This window comes from Epinephelus moara, chromosome 20 (assembly GCF_006386435.1).
Source record: "Epinephelus moara isolate mb chromosome 20, YSFRI_EMoa_1.0, whole genome shotgun sequence".
In the NCBI taxonomy this organism is placed as follows: Eukaryota; Metazoa; Chordata; class Actinopteri; order Perciformes; family Serranidae; genus Epinephelus; species Epinephelus moara.
The window spans coordinates 27,269,087-27,292,275 of record NC_065525.1 but is presented as its reverse complement, the minus strand read 5'-3'; the positions used below and the strand labels follow the sequence as shown (position 1 = coordinate 27,292,275).

At 44.9% G+C, this 23,189-nt stretch overlaps 1 protein-coding gene across 2 annotated transcripts; it reads right to left on the bottom strand.

The window, feature by feature from the left end:
* Positions 1 to 583: 583 nt before the first annotated feature.
* On the bottom strand, positions 584 to 22,813 carry tle3a (TLE family member 3, transcriptional corepressor a). Of its 2 annotated transcripts, XM_050073012.1 has the most exons (21): positions 22,348 to 22,788; positions 21,594 to 21,748; positions 20,956 to 21,056; positions 20,677 to 20,740; positions 19,023 to 19,067; positions 14,768 to 14,830; positions 14,399 to 14,503; positions 10,699 to 10,903; positions 10,271 to 10,278; positions 8,641 to 8,763; positions 6,941 to 6,991; positions 6,692 to 6,844; positions 6,092 to 6,224; positions 5,807 to 5,982; positions 4,639 to 4,712; positions 4,306 to 4,555; positions 3,545 to 3,792; positions 3,274 to 3,421; positions 3,011 to 3,161; positions 1,408 to 1,484; positions 584 to 1,121 (listed from the first exon to the last, which is right to left on the bottom strand). In XM_050073012.1, exons 2-21 carry the CDS (start codon positions 21,615 to 21,617, stop codon positions 1,014 to 1,016), a joined length of 2,307 nt encoding a protein of 768 aa, XP_049928969.1. In that variant the 5' UTR covers positions 21,618 to 21,748; positions 22,348 to 22,788; the 3' UTR covers positions 584 to 1,013. The 2 variants fall into 2 exon arrangements, with proteins under 2 accessions (XP_049928969.1, XP_049928968.1); XM_050073011.1 differs by lacking the exons at positions 584 to 1,121; positions 1,408 to 1,484; positions 3,011 to 3,161; ... (7 more) ...; positions 6,941 to 6,991; positions 10,271 to 10,278 and having other exon boundaries at positions 8,640 to 8,763; positions 10,699 to 10,900; positions 14,429 to 14,503; positions 22,348 to 22,813.
* Positions 22,814 to 23,189: the final 376 nt, after the last annotated feature.

The following is a 23,189-nucleotide window of genomic DNA, read 5'->3' as shown; positions in this document are numbered from 1 at the left end:
TCAAACGAGAGAGGCAATAATTAACTCTTAGACTGATGACTAAACTTTGCTGAATGGAGAAATGAAGATTCATACAATAGTCGAGTCAACAGACTGAACTCAAATCACAGCTGCTTCTCCGTAAAACAAATCCATGAGTCCTCCAGTTAATAGTTATCCATTTAAATGTCATTGAAAGCAGCCAGTGTTCAGTGATAGGTCTTCATTATAAAGTTGAATTTCTGCTGACCAGGGCCAGAGGGTAGACGTAACTGGAAACCATGATTTTCTCCTTCTTCCAGTCTGAAAAAAGGGACCTTTCCAGAATCTCCACTGCTAAAATCCATGGGACAAACGTCTGTGTTACAGCAAATAGCGAAGAAAAAAAAATGCCGTTGTCAGGGAGAAAAAAAAAATCCAAATTAGATTTCCGAAAAGGTCATTCTGGACAACGAACATGAAAAAAAAAGCAGAGGAGGGAAAAAAACTGAAATAGAATATCCTCTTACAAAGTCCTAATCTAATTTCCATCCCCAGAGGGGACAGAAAATCACGGAGAGAACAAGAAAGAACCATCACAAGCGTAACTGGACACCAAAATATAAATCTATAAAAGGCCTTTTATTACTCCATTATGTACACTTTTCACAGGACCTCCAAGGGAGAAGCTCCAGAGCGAAGCGCCGCTTCTAGTTGTGTCATGGAACTTTATCTCCACATTAAAAAGGACGAATAAAAAAAGAAATATCCAACAAACAGAAAAACAGCAAGACATTATTTTCTTCTTAGTGCCTTGGGGAACTGCACTTGCTGTACAAGTGTTAGTTGTATGAGTGAGGAAGGGCAGAGCCGAAGGTCACAGCATCCACGGCCACAACAGCACCAACGTCCACTTCAGTCTGGCACTGCCAAACTTCCTGCCCATCCACCCCGGGGCTGCAGGCAACATCCATGCTGTCTGTGTGAGGGAAGGTAGATGGAGAAGAGTCTACTGTTCCTGAGCACGAGCATGCTCCCATCCAAAGCAGTCTGTTCTAGTAGATCACTTCATATACAGTGGCCTTCTTGTCACCAGAGCCTGTCACAATATACTTGTCATCTGTCGAGATGTCACAGCTGAGGACAGATGAGGATTCCTTGGACTGCAGGAGATAAAAAACATGTTAGTCTCGGAGGCAGTTAACATTCTGAACGACATTTGAAGTTAAGTGGAGAAGATTAGCTGACTACAGGGCAAGATGAGATTGCAATGACATCAAGTTCTGGCCTGATGCCCCTCAAAAAGACTTCTTTGTCAGGTCAATAATTCAGGTTCAGTTTTCACTGATAGGAGAGTCCTGTCAGACAGCGGTCGCTGTGCCCTTCCTCTCAGAGACAACTGTGCATACTTTTGGACTGGCTGCAGACAGAGTGTATTGATCTGCATACCTGGAATATGCTGGCGCCATACGGAGTCCTCCAAGCATTCAACAGATTGTCCTTCCCAGTGCTTACGAACCATTTACCTGCAGAGAAAACAGCAGTGCAATCAGGCCTCTTTGGACTAAGAAATGGTATAAAAATAAGGTGGAAAAAACACACCTGATTCACGTCAGTATTGCAACATTTTTTCATTCATTCATTTTCTGTAACCGCTTATCCTGTAAGGGGTCCTAAGGGGACTGGAGCCATGACATTGGTTGGGTACACACTGAACAGGTCGCCAGACTACTGCAGGGTAAATTAACCTAACCTGCATGTCTTTGGACTGTGGGAGGAAGCCGGAGTACCCGGAGATAACCCACGCTGACATGGGTAGGACATACAAACTGCACAGAAGGGCACCCCCACCCTGGATTCGAACTGGGAACCCTCTTGCTGTGAGGTGACAATGCTAACCACTGCACCACAGTGCTGCAACTTTTTTTTTAATGTTTATTTAAATGCCTTAATCATATCATTCAAATGCAGATGTGGAAAGAAGTTTCTGCTTTTATTGTGGTAATCTATGAGTAACGTGATGTCATATCCAGTTAAAGAAAAACAAAGCCGAAACGAGAAAGCAGAAAATGACCGACGGTCAAGACACGGACCTTCAGCTGTTAAAATAGCAGCTCGAATTCAGCCAGTCCAGTGTTAACTCCCACTTGAACAGTAAAAACTTTCTGTTGCTGCTGTTACACAAATTAGATCCAGCCTATTGTGAATATTGGCACTGGATTTTACACTGTCAGCAGCTGTCTGAAGCAGAGGGACTGTGGGTGCACTTGCTAGCTTGGTCTTGTCTCATTTGTGGTCTAATTAACACAGAGTGAGACAGCAAGAGCAGGGCAAATTTAAATACTAAAAACCAGAAAAAAATCAATAAGTGGCGGTCAGTGTTAATATTGAGGTCATCACCACAAATAAATCAATGTCTGGGAGAAAGTTATGCAGATCAAGTTAACGTTAAAAGTATAGATTTTCTATTAATTCTATTGTACATTGACGTAAGTAAGTCAGTAAACTTTATTTAATATAGAACTCTTCACAAAGCATGAAATAAATAGAATTGTTAAATAATAAATGAATAAATAACAATGTAAACAGTTGCTTCTTTGTTTACCACTCTTCTATGTAGTGTATGATGCTGCTGAAATAAATGTCAGACTGACCGACATGGGATTTGCATGATTTTTAGAAATATGTCTCATGATACATAGTCTTTAGAAGTGTATCATTTAACTTTTTCTTGTCTAGTGTCAAAAAAGTGAACAAAAATTGCAATAAATTGTAATATCAAATCACAATACTTGAAAATCGCAATACATATTGAATTTGCACCCAAGTATTATAATAGCTCTAAATCAGATGACAGGCATATCGTCCCTGTCTGACTAAAAATACCTGCAAATGAAGAGTTATCAGGTAACCTTCAAAACACAATAGGCATTCAGACTGTAAAAAGAGTACTGTAGTTTTAGCACTGAATAAAATAGGACAGGCTGAGGCCCCTCTGCGGTTAAGTACAGTCAGCATTATCTCTCCCTCATTTTAGTGTGTGTGTTCATACCACAATAGGCGAACTTGAGGGAGAGGACACAGCTCTCGTGCAGGTGGAGCTGATACTTGTCAGGCTTTGAGTGGTGGAGCACCTCCACGTTGCTGCTCTCCATGCCCACAGCCAGCCACTCTCCAGTCGGACAGTAGCCCAAGGAGAAGATCTGGAAATGGGACAGAGCAGTAATTACTGACAGTTCTGGGGCTAAAAGGAAGCTGCCCTCCACAGTGAGTCTGCGGATGTGTGTGTTGTTTTTTTTTTAAATGGGGCTGTACCTGTGAAGTGAAGTCATGCTGCTGCAGCTGTCGACCCTCCCTCAGATCCCAGGAGCGAACAGTGTTGTCAAGACCGCCTGTCCACAGCTTAGTGCCGTCATGGGATATGTCGATACAGCTAGCACCATCCGTGTGACCCTGGAACTGCCTGCAATCAAAGTCAGGAGGCATACAAACATTTATTGACATCCCCTTTTAAAATTACTAACACAACAGCAATCCTGTTGCGGGGCCAGAGCCCACACAGAGTGAATAAGTGTTTTCTTCCAACCTGACGAGAGTCTGGTTGTGCAGGTCCCAAACGGCAATGTTCCCATCACTGCAGCAGGAGAAGCAGACTTTGGCATCAGGGCTGATGGCCAAGGCGTAGCATGCCGGGGCTGAGGAGGTGAGCTCAGCCTTGATGCGGGGTGTCTGAGAGGCCAGATCCCAGATGGTCAATGTGCTGGCCTCGCCTCCAACAATCAATGTGCGACCATCAGGCAGCAGCTTACAGGAGCGGATGTAGTTATCCCTGTTCTGTTGCACAGAGGACAAAGCGAATCAATACATGTTCAGGTCAGTGGAGCTGGAGAGAGATTTAGGAACAAGTCAGTGGGAAAGAGGATGAAAATCCTTCTGTCATAATAAACCATCCTCGGGGTATTCTCAAACCTACACTGCAATATTTTGAGTTTTCAGCTTGTTATGTTAACACATTTATTTGTTGATGTTCACACTTTAAGCGTTTAAAATGTTCTGTGCTGTTTTTCATTGTCTTCTTTGGTTGTTGCCAAAAGTACTTTCTTCTATTTTACACAAACACTGAATGAAAGCATCAGCTGCATTTGTGTACCAGTACATTTGCTGTGTGCCTGTTGTGGTCCTCATGTATAACAAAGGATTATCCCATTGTGAATGGAATGAGGTTGTGTATACAGTTCATTACCTTTCGAAACAACCACACAAACAGAACTAGGTGTAAAAAAAAAAAAAGAAAAAAAAAAAAAAAAGTTGTTGATGAGTCAAACGTGAATCAGCAGCGGTGCTCACCAGACAGTCCAGTTGGGACACCGGGCTCTTGCTGCCAGGTTGGCTGATGTCCCAGATTTTGACACAGCCTTTGCCACCAGTGTAGACATGACGTGTGGGGTTGCTAATGGTAACAGCGCACACCACCTCGCCATGGCTCAGCGTGTTGATCTGTCGGGCGTGGCGTGGGATACCGGGGCCGATGAGGGCATCGGGTGGGAAGGGCACGGGCTGCATCTGACCATCTGCGCTGACGTGGAAGGAGTAAGCCCTGAAGGAGAAGACAAGACGTGTTTGTATATCACTGCTGTTTTTAAAAATGTATGACTTGAACACATTTGGCAAGACACTTACGGTTTGCCACCAGAGATGGATGTGAGGCTGGCTGGAAGGCCTGGAGCTCTCATGTGGGTGTGAGGATCAAACCCCTGAAAAGTGACAAGATGGAAACATTTGAATAACAAATTTGTTCCTGTCCAATTATCACAGTAAAATCCATATGGTGTTTTCTGAAAGAAATAGACATTTTGGGAAATGTTCTCATTCACTTTCTTGCTCAGAGTTAAATGAGAATATCGGTACCACTCTCATATCTTTCCTCTGAATATGAAATTACAGCCAGCTACCTTAGCTTAGCATAAAGATTAGAAACATGTAGCCTGGCTCTGTCCAAAAGTTTTTTTGGGCCCACACATAAGACTGCTGCAGTGAAAATCCTTCATTACATCAACTTTGCTTATTTACACAGAATCAAATAACGCCAGCATAGCGCCACCTCATCATTTGATTTTAGATAGATAGCATGCAGGAATTTCAAAAGCAAAAGAGGCTTGATAGACGTGATGTGCAACAAAACAGTGTTGGTGTCGAGTGTGAGATATACATGTCAGGCAGCACTTTATAAACAATAACAATGGCATAACTTGGCAGCAACAATTATTTACAGTCGCTGCTATACGGTGGTTGATCTCGTCCTCTGCTGGGAGCGTAAGGAGCTCCTGGACCTCACTGTCTCGCCAATTTGCAGACATTTTTCGTTTGCTGTTTTATCTTCTTTGAGTTAGCTGCTAACTGCTATCAGCTGCTCTTTAAAGCTGCACACATAACACGTCATCAAAACGTCACACTTGTTCCGTCGGCTCGCTTTTTACACAGACATCAGTTCGGCTTTGTTACTGTCTCCTCTGCTGCCTTTAAAGGTTGAACAACTCTGTCCCCCTGTTCTGTGTTCGTACCTTTTATACAGAACGATGAGGCGGAATAACAGAGTAACATTCCTGCCTTACACAGGCTGTGTAAAAGGGGCTGACAATAAACAGCTCTATAGTGCTACTAAAGGTATAAAACTCCACAAGGAACCTTTAACAGACAGATACAGAGAGGTATTGATCTTTTCATCCAACTCTGGGCAAAAAAGAAAATGAGTATATTTCCCAAAATGTCATACTATTCATTTAACTATGTGCAGTGCTTTTAGATGATCCCAGATACAGCTACATTAAAGGGCAGGAAAGTGTGTTACCATGGGGGAGCGTCCATAGGCTGCAGCTGCTGCAGCGCTCATCTGAGGGGAGATGTGCAGACCAGCATACACACCAGGACTCGTCAGGCCTCCGTTCATTTCATGATGGCCCATCATGGCAAAGGGGGTAGGGTAGGAGCCTGCGATGGACAGAGGGGTCCGCAAAGCTGGGGCTGCTACGTACAAAGACAGGAGGAGGATATTAGTATGTGATACAACAGTACATTGGGAGAGGATGGAAAAAGATTATTTCAGCTGCTAGCGAGGAAAGAGATTGGTACCAACCAAGAGCCTCCATGCCTGGTGGTTTGCCCAGGATGGGTCTGAGCCCGGGAGTGGAGCTGGTGCCAGGGGTGGGGGCATCGTTGCGGGGGGTGGGGGTGTTGGACTTGAGGCCAGGCGTGGAGGATTTGTCATTCTGTCGAGGGAACGAGAGAGCAAGCACATTCACAATCCCGGAAACCAGGCACTGTGCAGACTGACAATTTGAGAGCAAACTGAACTTAATCCAATCTAATTCTGACAACCCTCATAGTCCTGCAGAGCCATAAACTGCTATTTATTCTAAAACCTATTATGGCCACAATGGAGATGGGGCCGTTTTTATCCCCTTACTGCTTTGGCTTTAATCTTTTAGTGAGGCAGAGGGAAAAAAAATCCTGGAGGAGTTAAATACATTGAGCTATTAACAGAGAAGACCTGACTGATCCTGATGCGGGACAATATTATCCCTGACGTTTAGTCATGCACTTAAAGCACCGACAGCCATTCCTAATCCACTGCAGAAAACGTCCTAGATTTATTTGCACATATCCCTTTGCTCTCTCTGCAATTCTCATTTAAACCCTTTCTGTCCTAGTTTGTTCGTAACTCTTGGTGTCTTACATGACTGAGCTCCTTGGCCTTGGATGATGGGGTGCTTCCAGAGGATGCCACTGACGCAGGGCTGTTGGGTGTGTCTTTCTTTGGAGGGCGGGGCTTGTCGATGCCATTTTCAGGGGGCGAGTGGGCTGGGCTTGCCCGCGGAGTGGCAGGGTCCTGGAGGAACACAGCAATAGATTTTGACGTTAATGTAACAGCTTCAGCTCAGTGCGTGTCAATATGCCATTTACAGTTATGTGCTGCTCTGCTCACCTCATTAGACACATCTACCACCAGGTCATCACTTTTCTCTCCATCACTGTCCTGTAAAGATAATGGGCAAATTAGTCACTTTGACAATTTCTTTTTTTAAACCTTTGAAACATGTCTCTGACCACAGGAGGGTTGACGGAGTACTTTGACATTTTGGGAAATAGGTTTATTTGCCTTCTTGCCAGAGAGCTGGATGAGCCTGGAGCCAGGAGCAGTGACTTCCTGGAGTCACGGTGAGGTTGCCAGGCAACCAGCAAATACTCCAGGAAGTGTCTGTTGCTGGCCAAAAATGAACCCCCCATAAAACCACAATGTATTGGCTTTTTTTCCACTTTGGTTTTTGTGTGGCTTAAACAAACAAGATATAAGCTTTTTAAGATCCAGTGTGTAGGATTTAGGGGGATATATTGGCAGAAAAGGAATATAATATAATAAGTATGTTTTCTTTGGTGTAAAACCAAATCTGCCATGATGCACCACCATGTTTCTACAGTAGCCCAGAATGGACAATCTAAACACTGGCTCTAGATAGGGCCATTTGCATTTTCATGTCGATCACCGTAGTTAGCAGCCCCTCCATGAAGGGCCAGACAAAGTCAGAAAAACACTGATTTTTAACATGAAACTGCTTTATAGAGTGTTTTTACTAGTTTAAATCACAGGGCCCGTTTGTTTTGTAAGAGACCTCTGCGGATAATTCTGCTCCTGGTAAAAAAAAAAAAAACTTCTGAACCTCTGGATCTTAAGTTATCAGAGAAAGGTGAACACATATTAGCAGGCGCTGGGCTAGCCTCTGACTTGCCAAACAGCATTGGAGAAACACTGATTTGTACATGAACTGCTTCATTCTGTTTTTTTAGTGATTTAAATCACTGGGTCTGTTTATTTTAGGGAGGAAGAGACCTCTCCAGATAATTTGGCTGCCGGTAAAAAACTTCTCAATGTCTGGATCTTAAATTATCAGAGAAAAGAGGTGAGCAAATATTAGCAGGTGCTGGGCTAGTGGCCCATCTCCGACTTACCAAAGAGCATTGGAGAAACACTGATATGAACCTGAAACTGCTTTATCCATTGTTTTTACCGGTTTTAATCATCTGGTTGGTTTGTTTTGGGAAGGTAGAGACCTCTGTGGAAAATTCGGCTCCCAGTAATAAACTTCGGAACGTCTGGATCTTAAGTCATTAGAGAAAAGAGGTGAGCACATATCAGCAGGGGCTGGGCAAGCAGCCTGTCTCTGACTTGTGAACAGCTGCAGATGATTTGTTATGTGAAACTGCTTCATTCAATATTTTTACTGGTTTTAATCACCTAGTTGGTTTGTTTTGGAGAGGAAGAGACCTCTGTGGATAATTTAGCTTCCTGTAAAACTAACCAGGAGTTCATGCTTGGCACATGGCATAAGTTTCAGCTGGTTGCAATCTGCATTCCTCACCGCTAGATGCCACAAAGTCCTACACACTGCTCCTTTAAATAATTAGCTGACAGGTGTTGTTTTTTACCTTCAGACAGAGTCAGGCTAGAGTCAGGCTAGCTGCCCCCAGTCTCCAGTCTGTACACTAACTAAGCTAACCAACACTTGGTTGTAGCTTCATGATTAACAGACAGACACGAGAGTGGTATTGACCTTCTTATTTTGATTCTGGCAAGAAAGTGAATGAGTGGATTCCCCAAAATGTTGCACAGTTCCTTTAATAACTTACATATCTGCTCATGCTGTCCTTCTCATCCACTTTGCGTTTCTTAGAGTCCAAACTGTAGTCAGAGGAGCTGCGGTGCTTCTCACTGGCTGTGCGTAAACTTTCGGAGGGGGATACGGAGTTATTCTGCCAGGAGAAAAACCAAACATACTTTATTACCATTTCGTCTCTCATTGTAAAAGAGAGCAGTGAGTCATTCATCCGTTACAAATTCACAGAGAACACACTGTGCCAATCCAAACACTAAAAATGCCTCATTCACGCAACTGTGGATGCTGCGGACTCTTAAAATGCAGCTGTAGGCCAGCTCCAAGCAGTACCCTGACACCAGCCAAGCCCAATCTCACACACAAGCCTGTCCCTGGCCAAACAACAGAATGGGCCGTTATCTGAACTGAAAGGAGGAGGGCTTGTTTTCTGAGCTGGGCTCCCTCCTCCTCATAGCTGGACAACAAACAGCCTCACAGGGACATGAGCAGTGTGTTGTGGCTGAACAGAGGGCCTTTTCTCCGGAGTCAGTCAGGCTAAGCGTGAGAGAGAGAGAGAGGGGTGGAGAGACGCAGAGAGAAAGAGAGAGAGAGGGGGAAACTGTATGTTGTGGGCATTGATTGCCGCAGCGCGCTTGGGCACCATGTCAGCTCAGGCTTTGAGCTCTGATAAAGAAAGAGAATCTATATCCTGCCAGTGGGCACGGCAGCGTGGGACTGACTGGTGCTTCTTCATGGAGCCTGCCTGCCCACACAAGCTGGGACAGCTCACTCCAAACGCCAACAGAATGGGAGGAACTAGGCAGGTGTCCAGCGGCTTTCACAGGAGTTTGCCATTTGCCTGTAAACTGCCAAGTTCTCCTGATTCCCTCTGTCCCTTCTTCTGAAGACCAAAGCAACAACATGGACTAAGTCAGTGGCAGCCCAGAGAAGTGAACAATGGCCGATGGACTAGCAGTCTGGGCAAAGGGCCACTGTCTGCATAATGGCTGACCTTTAAAGAGATGCTTAGCGTGACTCATTAACCAAAGTCACCACTCTGCTATCAGATGACCTGGGACAAGAGCACAGAAACAAAACAGGCCTGCTAATCGCCCCAGGAGTTCCATTTCTTCAGACATGACTGCACCCATTCAACTGGCCCAGCCTACAGAAACACAATCTCACAGGCACATCACAAGCCATCAGAGATCGCAGCCATTCAAATAAAACGCTTTAGCAGGTCCAGCCAGACGGGGTGGAGAAAAAAGAAAACAAAACAATTCTCCATTTGTGTTCATAAATATTCATCACATGCCAAGGAGGAGAGTGAGCTGGTAAACAAGGGAGACAGTAGAAGGGATCAAATAAATCCTTTAAGAAGGGGAAGTCAAAGTCTTTCTTTAATTGTGATGAAATTACAAGGCTTCTAATCTCTCCAGCATGATACCAGTCATTTCCCTTCTGGATTAAACACACAGGACTTATATTCCAAGCCTCATTTCCAATTAATCATTTTATTGAAAGCAGATTACAACAGTGCATGAAATCAGCTGCAGCGTGCTGTTGGCAGGAATTTTTTACTTGACATTCGCGGCGGGGAAGTTTGATGAATTATGAAACCAACAAGCCCTGCAACAAAAATAGTTGCGGGTTTGGACACTCACCGTGTTCTCTGTGTCGCAGACATCACAATGGCAGCCGAGGTTATGAGGAAAGCAAGTGGAGCAAAGAGAAAAACACGTCAGTTAGCATATCATAACAGATGCTTCTGGCTGAACGTGTGAGAATCAGCTGCAGGGCATAAGGCCCCTCTTATCAACGTGTGTTAGAGCTGCTGAATAGCTTATGCAGTCATGGGCTGGGAATGTACCAGCTCATTACCCAGACAGAATGTGAACAGACAGGATGTGCTCCTCACCTAAGGGCCCTACGATTCTGCCCTAGAGAGTGAGAAGCACTCTGCACTAAATTGGTTTTTCCCTGTTTAACATCAATGCAATAATGTTAAAAATAATATGCATTTCAATTCCTCTAAATAAACTGGTTAAGCAGCCAATGCCTAATTGGACAGCAGTATGCTTGAACTCCTCACCTCTGTGCTCCAGATCATGGTGGTTCTTCTCATCCTTCACTGGGAGGTGGGCTTGGCTTCCCAGGGCACCGAGTGCCAGCAGGCCTGATCCGGAGCCTGTCACAGGAGGGATGCCAGGCGGCGGCAGGCCTGAGGGGTGAGGTGGCAGCTGGACCGGAGGCCCGTGAGCAGCATGGGAGAGATGCTGTGCCTGGAGCTGCTGCTGCTGCAACCAGAAAGGGGGAGATAGACAGACAGACACCGAGTGGGTCGGAGGGAAAAGGCAAGGAGAAACCACACACTAAACATGAGGCTGATCAGTTAAACCCCGGATGATATTAGCACATTCACACATCTATTACTGTCAGAATCCAACAGCAATCCCCCTCAGTGCTATTTCCATACCAGGCCAGGGTGGCATAAGCCCTAGATCTGTGCTGAGGAGAGTAGAAGTTATGACTAACGATCAACTGCTCAACACGTCTAACGCATCAGATGGAGCGCTTGATAGCGTTAACAGTGCATGATGAGTTGAACAAAAAATTAATTCCACATCAATGACAAACTGCTTAACGCAGAGCAATCATTTCACATCAGGTAAACTAGTGCATTTCACACTGCAGCGCCGCAGCACTCCTATGCCATCAGTGAGTTGAGCAATCCTCTTGAGGAACATGAATCTGTGTAGGAATCTGTCAGCCTGTGGGCTAAACAACCACCTGCTTTTTAAACACTTCAAAAACACAACCAGCGTCTATTTACTCCTCACATATTCATGTTCCTGGATTAACAGAACATGAATCATTTGCACACCCATACTTTAAGACACTGTGGGAACACTAAGTGCCAGAAGCTGGCACTCCTTCCCTCTCAGTCTAAGTATTTGAGTGTGTGTTTGTGTGTGCGTCTGGAAGGCTGCTGTGGGAGCCAGGACCAGGGGTCCCATGCTGGCACTCAGTCAACCCTCCAATATTCACCATCAATATTTGAAAGGCACGGGGAAATGGATGGGAGTTAAAAGGCACTCAGCATGGAAGTAAGCAGTTTAAAGCAAGGTTAAATAATACTTAGCTGAGACACCAATAAAAACATCAGCAATTTATTACCCGTCTACGAGCCAGCTGAATAATTCAGCTGCTGTAACAGCGTGCGCCTCCTCTCTTTTACAAGACGGACTTCAATCAGTGACCATTTATGGCCATTTCAGGAATATTAGGCACTTCATAATGACTGGGGAGTTGGTACAACACGCAGCACAATGTGGTGGACCCGCCTAACACACAGTTAAAAATACATTAACGCCGAAGGAACTTGCTTTCAAATTTACTTTGGAGATATTCAGTCGTAGGTCTTACAAAGGGCACCTACTTCTAAAACACGTCCTTAAAATCATATCCAGAGGGTCTTTTTAATTGCTTCTACATTATCTGCCCTGGAGCTAGAGTACACTAGATTGGAAAATAGGGAGGTTTTTAACTTGCAACCTTGTCCTTTGCTCCATAGGGCAGATGTCAATCCAATTACAAAATGTACCCAGGACACAAAGAGAGAGGGAGAGAAAGAGAGGGAGAGAAGGAGAGCAAGAGAGCGAGTGTGTTATAATATTGTGTCCATGAGGGAAATTAAGGAGCCAGTTCATTGGCAGGGGAGAGCCATCCTTGCTCATTGTGTTTAATGAGGCACTGATGGGTAATATGCATGGTTGATCAGCAAGAGCCCTCATTAGAGGGCCATAAATGAAGACAATAATAAATAAAGAAAGGAGTCTGGCCTATTTCCTCTAATTTAATATTCCAAGATAAAGACCTACTCTTTGCCCCTTTTTTTCTCAGACTGTGTGGAGCTAGAGAAAAAAAAAAACACACACACACGGGCAAAATTGAGCAAATGTATTCTAGTAGTCTCTAGTGTACTAACTACACTAACTAATGCATAGCACTTGCAACATGCACAAGCTCTTTAAGCCCAGATGTGTGCACACACCAAGTCAATTAACAACAGCATGGCACATACAGATATTCGTGGATGCCACTGACCATGAGAGCAGGGTAGGCAGCTTGCTGCTGCTGAAAAGGAGGACAGAAAACAGTCAGGGCAACAGCTGCTCTAGACGCTCTCCCTCTCTCTTTATCATTATATACTGCAATCAATGATGTCACACACAAAATAAATCTCTTTAACGTTAACATCCTGTTAAATCAAAGCCATTGTGTGGGTTTATCCAGGTGGCCACTCGCTGAGAGACAGGTGGGCTCATCTGAACTACTTCTTGGCTGACTTCAATATTTTGTGTGTTTTCTAATCAAACAGGAGCCGCCACCAGTCAGGTTCATCTCGACGCAAGCAGCTGCCCTAGTTGCATCCTATTAATGGCCCTCAGCCCCATCAATAAGGCATGCAGCTGGCTCCTGGCTGCTGCCTGTCTGCCTGGCACGCTCTTTCACCCCACCTTGCTCTACAATATGCATGAGGATTTTGGCATGCCTACAGAGCTTCTCCTCAATGAATAACTAATGGAAAGGTATTCGTAAAACATACAGTAGCTACATTTCCACCTCCTCTGACATGAGCAACCGGCGTGACTTGGGTGGAGGCCTGAGTGTTTCATAAAACAGGCCGGCTGCCAAATAGGACCATATAATAAAATCACGACTGGACTTGTCCAGTACTTTATAAAATGTAGATTTTTAATGATATTAATTTTTAAATTATAGCCAAAGGCCAACAGAGAGCCACAGTGGAAGGTGATCAGATCACAGGTACAAATTTAAAAGTACAAACATATTCCAGCTTTATATTGTTCCAAATGTGATATCACAGACACAGGAACTGCAGCTTGCAGATGCTCTGTTTAAGTTAAAGTCTAATAAACATATTAAAAAACAAGCAGTTCTCCATCAACTCAAGACACCTAGTCAGACATATTCTAGGGAGCAATTATCCTCAAACAAAAGGTCACCAAGGGGGCATTAATTGAATTCCAATATGTGCCTCCAGTCATCAAGTCAGCCTTTTGGGCCAGCCTCTTGTGCATGCTAAAGACTCCGCAAGATTCAACTGTAGTAATAAGACCACCGATAGCCTGGGCTTTTCATCGAGGGTGACACCAATCACTTGAGTTTCAGGAGGGCAGGGTGAGTGCAGCTGATCAATGAGGAGCAGATGGCGTTTGAAGCGGTGATGAACACCACACATTACAGCTCAGTGCTGCGGTGTGCAAACAGAACTGCGCAGCAGAGCTGTGATGGCTGACTGCTGTCTGCACTGTCTCAGCTAGCTTGCAGCGCTGGCTGTGTTCTGCTCACCCTCAGCCTTTTAATTCCCACAGCTATCCAGGTCAGCAGTGAGGGATGAGGCTCCTCGTTAAAACCTTAGCCAATTAAAGCAATACAGGCTGCGAAGGGGATCTCAAGAGCTCTCAGCCTCGCATTTATAAACACACAACAAGGCAGTGAAGATACCGCTGAGACCAAAGCTGGAGCAACAGACCAGCTCCTGAGAGCAACACTTGTTGTATATAGTTTGAATATATTGGTGAGGAATATAGTAATAAATAGGACAAAATATACGAACATATTTGATTCAAGAAAAGGCAAATATGCACTACAACTTTAGCGGGTGGTATATCACACTCTATTCACTGTACAATTCAGACACTATGTATAGCTAGTAATCATCTTATGTGCAGGTCAAATAAAGGAATAAAAGGGGGTATACACACGGTGAGAGGCAGATTGGGAAGTCCACGTACCCCGATGATAGCATTCAGCTCAGTCATAGTCACCTGCTTAGCCCGCTCCACTGCCTGAGCAACCTGCTGTTGGTGCTGTGGGAAGACATTTACAAAAGATGATTGGGGCATGCCAACATCTATCATGCACCCACACTCACTTATCAGAGAATTTCACACTTGATTTTCATAGTGCTGCTGCAATTTTAAAAGTGAGGGCAAACGCCACACACAATTACTCAAAATTGCCGAGCCTGTTTTTTTTTTTTTTTTTGGAAGTAGTATCTTAAGAATGCAGGCAACAATAAGTGACTTTATTTTAAACTGTGATATTATTTGAGAGCAGCATTCAAAACTCACCTCTTGTGACAGGAAAGGCATAATTTGAGCTAAAATTGCGTTGAGCCGTTTGGCAATCTCCGTCTGGAAAACAAAAGAGGAGCAAAATGAGACGGTAAAGTATGGAACAGACAGTGACTTCATATAACCCCGCCTTTAATGTTTACACCGATTAAGTCAATTACTGCGGCAATCAGAACTGCTTGACTCAACATCCTCTAAACAGCGTGATATTGACATTTGAAATATTTAAAACATTAGGAGAGCCCAGGGGGATGGAGCACAGCTGTGCTGAGAGTGCACTCCATGCTAAACGGATATGAGCAGGCAGAGTGCTGCTGTGTTGAGAGGATCCTCTCTCACTCTGCCCTCCTTCCCCTCATCTGCAACGGCGCTGTCCTGCAGTTAACCCCAGAGTTAAACCACACAACCACACCCCAGGAAGTGAGGCCCACGAACCAGACTGCACTGTTTACTTACATGTGACAGTGTAGGCAATTTACATTAAAGGTTATAACTGCAGTTTGAGCAAAGATTACAAACCATAATGACCTCGAGGGTAACGCGCCTCAAATCTGTGATCAATACCATTAGAAGACAACTACCAGCTTGTAAACCTTAAGAGCGCAGTGTGCTCGAGCTCTGCCTCTCCAAGACTGAAGCCTGGGCCATTTCTCACTGCAATCAGCTGCCCAGCCCACCACCCTCCCAACCTCTCATCCATCCACGGAGCCCTGCCTCCATTCTTCTGCTTGTCTACCAACTGCCATGGCAACGGCTGCAGCCCTATCTTGCTGGGATCATTATGCAAATGGCACCTCTGCTTGACCGTAACAGGCTTTAAAATCATATTACGTGCTTGGAGGCAGGTCATTAAATTGAATTTTCAGCCTGTCGATCACATGAACGTAGCAAATGAATGGTGGATAAAAGGAGCAATGGGTGTGATACAACCCCCCCGTCCCCTGTAAAAACACTGCACAGCCGGCTCGTTCTGCCTCCTTCTTCTTCCAGGGATGGGAGATGAGACTCTCAGGTTCAAGCTCTGCACTGGGAGCAGAAAAATAACAGTGCCAAAGCTACATCATCTATGGAATTTATGAGCTACAGTTCAACCCAAGGCCACTGCGGAACACAAACACATCACAGGGATTTTCTCCGATTTTTCATTTGGAGCAGCACACACAATGTACTTTGCAGACCGCCAGCTTATTTATTACACATGGCAGAAATGCCAGGCAGTTTTGGCAGCCAGACATATTACCTCTGAGCAGAGCCAGAGAGATTGGAGAGTAATGTCCAACAGAACGAGACCTGCTGACCCAAGCTGCAACATGGATAGCCACTTAGCAGGGCAAGCCAGCAGGACAAACAACAAGCTGAAGATGAAATATCAGATGAGACAGAGTAAAGCCCGGGATCAGAGGCAATAATGTGAAACAAATATATGGTAGCATGTGTTACAGAAAGTACAAGAGTCCATAAAACAACACTGATTATAACTTGATTGCAGACAAGAAAGACTCTGCCTCCTCTGACACACAATAAATGTGACCTACAACCAATAACGCAACGAGGAGGGTTAGATAAAGGTTTTATCTGCATTAGTATTAATGCAATGTCGTAAGTGCTCGAGCAAGAGCTCAAGAACGCCCTCAGAAATGGTTGAAAAGCTACAGAGCCTGTATAATCCATGTTTGTTGAGATAAGCCATGTCAATAGCAGTCGAACATTTGACAGGATTTGTGAAAAGGCCTTGAGCGCACAGTCCATTCCTCTGTAGCTTAGTGTCATGGTGACAGCTGGCTGGGAGAGGTCAGGAGGTGGCTGATCCACTGCGCCCTAAACAACTGGCAGCCTCTACACTCTCACAACACAACATGCAAATACATGGAAAAGGCATCAACTCAGCTCACAACTGCTGTCAGAAAAGATACAGTGCAGTGCTGGATTTTTTTCCCCCGGTTCTGCTAGCAGATAAAAATGGGGCTGTTGTCACTTTAAGTAGATGACAGCTTGGCCCTTGAGAGGCCAGCTTTGCGCTGCTGCTACACAATTACAGGTACTCGGACCTGTGTAGCACCACTTTAAGAGCACTCTCAGGCTGGCTTGTCAATGGTGTGCAGAAAGGCATTCGCCTGTTGCTATCAGCAGTGGGAAAATGGAGTCGAGACACTGATGAGTATTAAATACAGAGGGAAAACTACTGGTGGCTCTGGTCACATGATCCATCTATAAACAATACTTGACTAGTCAGATTTAGAGGGCTTCCAATTTGTCCAAGATGACAGCATCGCCCGTTTCCTGATTTTTCGAGTAGGAAGAAAATTAGACTCGCACTTCACCAGCGGCTCGTCCAAGGCAGAAAATGACACACGTTTCCACTGAACTGAGATGTTACAAAAAGCCTCAGAGCCTTTGTTAATGTGAGGTCCGGAGTAAATTTCTAATTGGCATTTGAAGTTATCTGTATTGATCTGGGAAAGGCCAAAGCCTGCCTAAATGGATGCTTGAGTCATTAATACGATTAACCTTGTCAGCCGCAGCAGTCAGTCAGGTGATTTTCTTGGTAAAGGACGGCTGTGATGGTAAAACAATAAACTTATTCTAACAAAAACACCATAATACCATAACCTCCTTAATCATGCCATGTCTTAAAATACAATAACTTTCTGTTTATATAAATGGATCTGACATCCAACTGTTCACACCCTGTAATTATTACACTCCTGTCCATTCCCAAATGACAGAGCGGGGATATGGGAGCACTGGAGAGCCACAGCTTCTCCCACCACTTTTCACTGCACGCCTCTTTTGTATGAACACTGCAGACAGTCTGCTGGCTGACCAAGTTTGTTTTGGCCTCGGGTATGGCAGATAGTTTGCTACTTAGCAAATGATTCCCGCAGCCATGTGTCTTGTGTCTGTGTAAGGACTACAGGTAACAGCCAAATCTGCACGAGCCTCACCACCACCACCACCCAAAACCCAGCACAGCACTTGGGAAACAAGCACCAGATGATGGTAATTACTGGCTGACATCACGCAGCAGAAATTAGCCGTTTGCATCTACATACTGTCACGGCTGATAAAGAGGGATCAGATAACACTGCCACATCAGTCCATCTGAGCTGCGCCGGTGTGTGTGCGTTCTGAAATCTGAATTATGTCCCTGCACGGTAATGAAAAAGGCACAGTTAGAGGAATGGATTTCCTCACTATGGAATAAATCTCCTGGCAGGAAAATAATATGCCTATGTGCATCCAATAATCCATCCCAACCCTGCCTGTTAACCACTCCCCGTCTTCTCCTCCTCCCCTGCCTGAGCTGTAAGCTGGGGGAGCTGCATGGACGGGGCCCACACTGTTTGCTCACAAACACGCCGTTCAGCAGGTTAGGGCCCCACTGATGAATTATTCAAGCGCTTCCATCAGCTCTGTTGAGGTTCCTGATAAAAGTCAGGCGCTAAAATGGATCAGTCGATTAACCTGTTTACACAGAGCTGGGCTGTTGCCCCTCCCCCAGCTCTATTCTCCAACTCCTCTCCGGCTCCCATCCCCCTCCTCTTTCCTCTGGTTGGCGATAAGTGTCTGACAGAAGCTATCAGAGCGGCCCGAGCCCTGACAGACATGTGGCAGTGTGACACACGGCCCAGACACTGATGGATCACCCTACCACACCAATCCGCCATGCCTCCAACACTGTCATTAACCAGGCTGGGCCGTGGCGGGAGAGGGGACAGCCTCACTGGTTTAAGAGCAGCAGCATGCATGGGAATCTCCAGATTACTCATTTTTGCAATCTTTATCTCTTAAAACATCAGTGTGACTGATCTGTGGAGCAATACCAGATAGGATCTTTGGATAGAGATAAGGGCACAATAAGCGACTGAAGGACTTTTGCCCCTCTCGTTTAATTACTGTATATCTTACAAAGAAATACTGACCCATCAGCAGTCCTCTGTCTTAAATCATTAAGTCAAAGGCCGAGCCTGCCAAAGTCTACCTTTAATCTTATCAAAAGGCTGAGACAAATCCAGGCTTTACATCACCAGCAAATTTTAAAAAAAAAAATAGCCACAGCAATTATACAAGTCATGGTACAAGTTTACAATCGCGTTGCCTTGTTTGTGTGCAGTAAATCCGTCTGTTTACAGCCTATTACCGATGCTCAGTTCAGCTCACAGCCTACGAGTGGCTCCTCCTGGGTCTGACATCCCCTGATGCTGTGGAAAACCACTGAGCTGAAAAATATGAAGAACATGATGGTGCCTACCTGTTTGTGCATCTCTATGTTCAGCCCGTAGGACATCTCGTAATACTGAAACGAAAGCAAAGATTTCATGGTGATGAATGAAGTCAGAAAAAGTCACATTTACAATCAAGATGTGCCAGCATTTATATATATATTATATATTATGCTTGTAATCATCATTTCAATGTGACTGACATAGGTGTAGTTTTCAGGGGGAAGCAGGGGACACGCCCCCCTCAATATTTACATGTGCATTTGTCCCCCTCCAATAAAAGCATACGGTTTGACAAAATTAAAAACATTTACACCATTAATTGATGCAGAAAATGTACAAACATTAAGTGTTAAATACACAAAATTTCTGGTTGACGACCCCCAAAACACGTTGCATATGCATGTGTGTGTCCCCCTCTCCACATTGAAATGAAACCTACACTCTTAATATTCTGCATATAGCCAAAAATCAATATTTTCATTGATCACAGCACTAATTACATTATCAAATGGTTTTGAACATTATGATTAAAACCTAAACACAGTCCAGCTTCTGCTGACAAACATGATAAACTCAGATCAGACAGAAAAGGAGTTCTTTGAGCAGCTAACAGCGGATAGCCAATAAATCAATATTTTTTTGTTTATAGTGTGGGCACAGGGAAGAAAGGGTTAGATTTATTGATCACCATCTTAAGCCCTCAGATCTCCAGGATGTCTATTTACTTAGCGTAACGCGATTGCTCAACACTCTTGATATTTCGAGCCAGGTCAGTCTGTCTGGCTGAAATGTAATCCGTGGAGCCCACAAGTGGCAGCCAGGGCAGAAATGGCTTTCCAGTCAGCGTCTATTTGATGAGGCCAATGCATTATTCAGTCCATTAGCTTCTTCGAAAATTACTCTCAAACAAGAGAGCCATTCTGTCTGAGATCAGAGCCCCACAGCCGTAGCGTAACCTGACACCCAGTGCTGGCTGTGGGATACTTCCCTACATGTTTACCTAACCTCCTCCCTGTCAGGCTGACATGTTGTTTTCCTGTGAAAAGAATGTTTAACTTAAGCCTGCACGTATTGGTTTAAGTCATCCCTGGCGTGTTTACCTGGGACAACAGAGCACACTGCCACAGAAGAACCTCCTGATTGCATCATGTCTGAGATACATTCCAGCATCGTAAGCACGCCAGTGTTTTTCTAAAAGCCTGCTAAATACAGAAACAACATTTTTACACAGAAACTAAGGTTGTGCAAAATAAACCACTGCAGGTTCCACGTCCTCCATTTTGTTTGCCACGGTGCATTTTCCCACACACTGCTCTGGCCCTCCACCATCAGCTCACACCTAATTTATGGCCATGCATATGTCTGAGCGTGGAGTCTCCTAGGAGAATAATCAGATCAGCACACACAGAGGGCAATGCTGCAGTCGACCCTTGGAGATCAGGGGCGCGCTATAATGGAGCCTCAGCCCGCTGCCGCCTGCCTGTCAGGAAGAGCTCCCTCCGTAACAACCAGCTACATCAAACCCCCCTGGGGCCTTTCACAGGCCTGTGCCTGACACTCAACCCGCCCTAACCACCGCACAGGTGATCACAATAGCCTGTCTCGCTCCACCCCAACTAGATCTCCAACAAGCCTTGCAATTTGGAACCATAATTGCTCCCTATTGTAACATAATCTCACCATGACATAGTGGCGTTGCATCTCCGTCTTCTCATTGGCCAGTTTGTCATACTCCACCTTAAGACTAAAATAGAAGACAAGGTGTCAATTTCAGGCATCTCTATCTCTTCAATAACTCACTCGCACTTAAGCACTTGACAGCAGAGGATTAAAAAAAATGTCTTTTGTCATTCATGCAAATTTCATTCAACAACCAAACATTAGCTGTAATCTGTATTATTCAATCCAGAGTAAATGTTAACACTGTAATACTTAGGTGATATGCACTGTAATCATTACCTGTGATACTGGGCTTGGAGGAACTGAAATTCATCTTTAATTCTGTCACAAGACTCTGCTACAGTGAATTTGAAGCCAGGCTGACCGGGCTGATGTGGAGCCTGAAAGAAATGTTAAAAAACATCACATCAGTACAGTCCAGAAAGTTTTATTCCTCATTTTCTGCTGCTGAGGGGGAAAAAGAACAGTTCTCACATTAGACTTCCCAGATAATATCTCCTCTGCAGTGAGTAAGACATTCCCACCCCAGAGAGGTGGGTCTACTTCACACCTCCAGAAGCTAATAACACAACAAGAATACACTCTCACACTGAAAAATGAAACCTAACCTCAAAAATGAATTAAAACCACCACCTGTCTCCATATTCAGCAGAGTCATATGTTAGTGTAGGGCTGAGTAAATATCTCCAGGCATGCAAACCATCTGCATCCATTTACCACTTAGTGCACATTCTGGTGTAGCATAAATGCATTGTGATATAACCATATAGATTTGATGAGCTGCATTAAAGGGGGTGGAAAACGCTTTGCAGGGCAGATTTCAGAGGGAATCAGCACAGTCAGGCACCATGTCAACATCAGTGTTGTCACATAAATATGTAAGCTGTAGTAAGTGTATAAGAGGAAGCGCGTCTTACCGGATGTCGGCCTTGTGGATACATCTTGAAATGTATCCTTTGTTTATCTCTCCAGTGTGCAGGTCCTTTGGCAAAATGGTTGAAATGTGCTCACAGTCACACCGGTCTCAGCAGGCAGGGGGGTGGAGGGGGGGGCAGGGGAGGTCGTGAAAATCCTGTGTTGAAAAAAATGACGCGGTTTAATCTTTGGACGCGAGAAAAACACAATACAGTGCACGTTGTTTNGGGGGGGGGGGGGGGGGGGGGGCAGGGGAGGTCGTGAAAATCCTGTGTTGAAAAAAATGACGCGGTTTAATCTTTGGACGCGAGAAAAACACAATACAGTGCACGTTGTTTGGTAATAAGTAGTCAAAACTGCAAACTAGTTCCAGTTATTGGAGAGCCGCGTCAAAAAGCAGCACTAGTCCTGCGCTTCTATCTTCTTGATGACCTTATTCGGTCAGTGGTCAGTCATGGACCCGAAAAGAAAATCTCAATTTACATTTTAAACTGATGCAAACATGATGTAGATCGAATAAAGACGCTACTTTTACGCAGTCATTTTTTAATGTTTGCGTCTAATTTGTGACTTTAATCTTGACTGATGTTCATCAAATGACCAAAACCCCGCTCTGGACGTCTCCAGGCAGGCCACGACCGACAGCAGCTGGCTTCCACCTACTGCTTGACTCCGTGGAAAGCGATGGAAACGGTGCGCTGTTGAGCGTACGCCCCAAAAAACTGAAAGAAATCAACAGCTCTGGTAAATACATACCCGTGCGTGCGTCCTGACCGTCCGTCCGACTTTTGTTCCTGAAGAAAAAAACAAGAGTAGGGCTATAATTCATGCGCTTAATCCCTCCTAATGTAAGCGTGGTGGACGCAGCTCTCGACAAGCATCCTCTCTCTCTTCGGAGCGCACCCAGCCAGACTGGGGGAGCAGTTGGGAGAAAATTTGGTGCGGTCGGGCTCGATTAAACTACTTTATTCTCAGCCACGAACCTCCGAGGAATGTGCGCCTTTTGTGGCTGGTTAATCCCAAAAAGAGAAAAAAAATATATGCTCCCAAACAAAATCTGTCTTCCGACTCGAAGAGGCTGGAGATTCTTTAAAAGCGTAACATGGTACTCTCCACAATCTCGCATTTCCCCCAGTTGTCCAGCTTACCCCGGTTGCCACACACAGGCAGCAGGGCTGAACTGCCGTGAAAGCGCCTATCTGTCCAATCGGATTACGCGGAAGGAATACGGCCACATCTGCCTATCGGAGAGCGACGGCCCCCACGTGGGGTGCAACGATACATGACATCATCCCGCGGAACCACAAGGCATCATCCGTCCGTCCCACCATGTACAACAACAACAGCAGGCATTGATGTGCCGACGATGATATCCAAATTTGACAGCGACGGCACAAATTCCACATCCGCGCTTCATTATTATTTTTTTTTTATAAACCGTCCAAATAAAGTTGATGATTTTTTTTGGGTGAGACCACCACCAGCGGGGAGAGGAGGGAGGGAGGTGTGCGGTGCAACAAGCATTCTCCAATTGTTATCCCCATACATGGGAACAGAGGGGAGATGGGAGCTTGTTTGTAATACACGGTTATAAAATG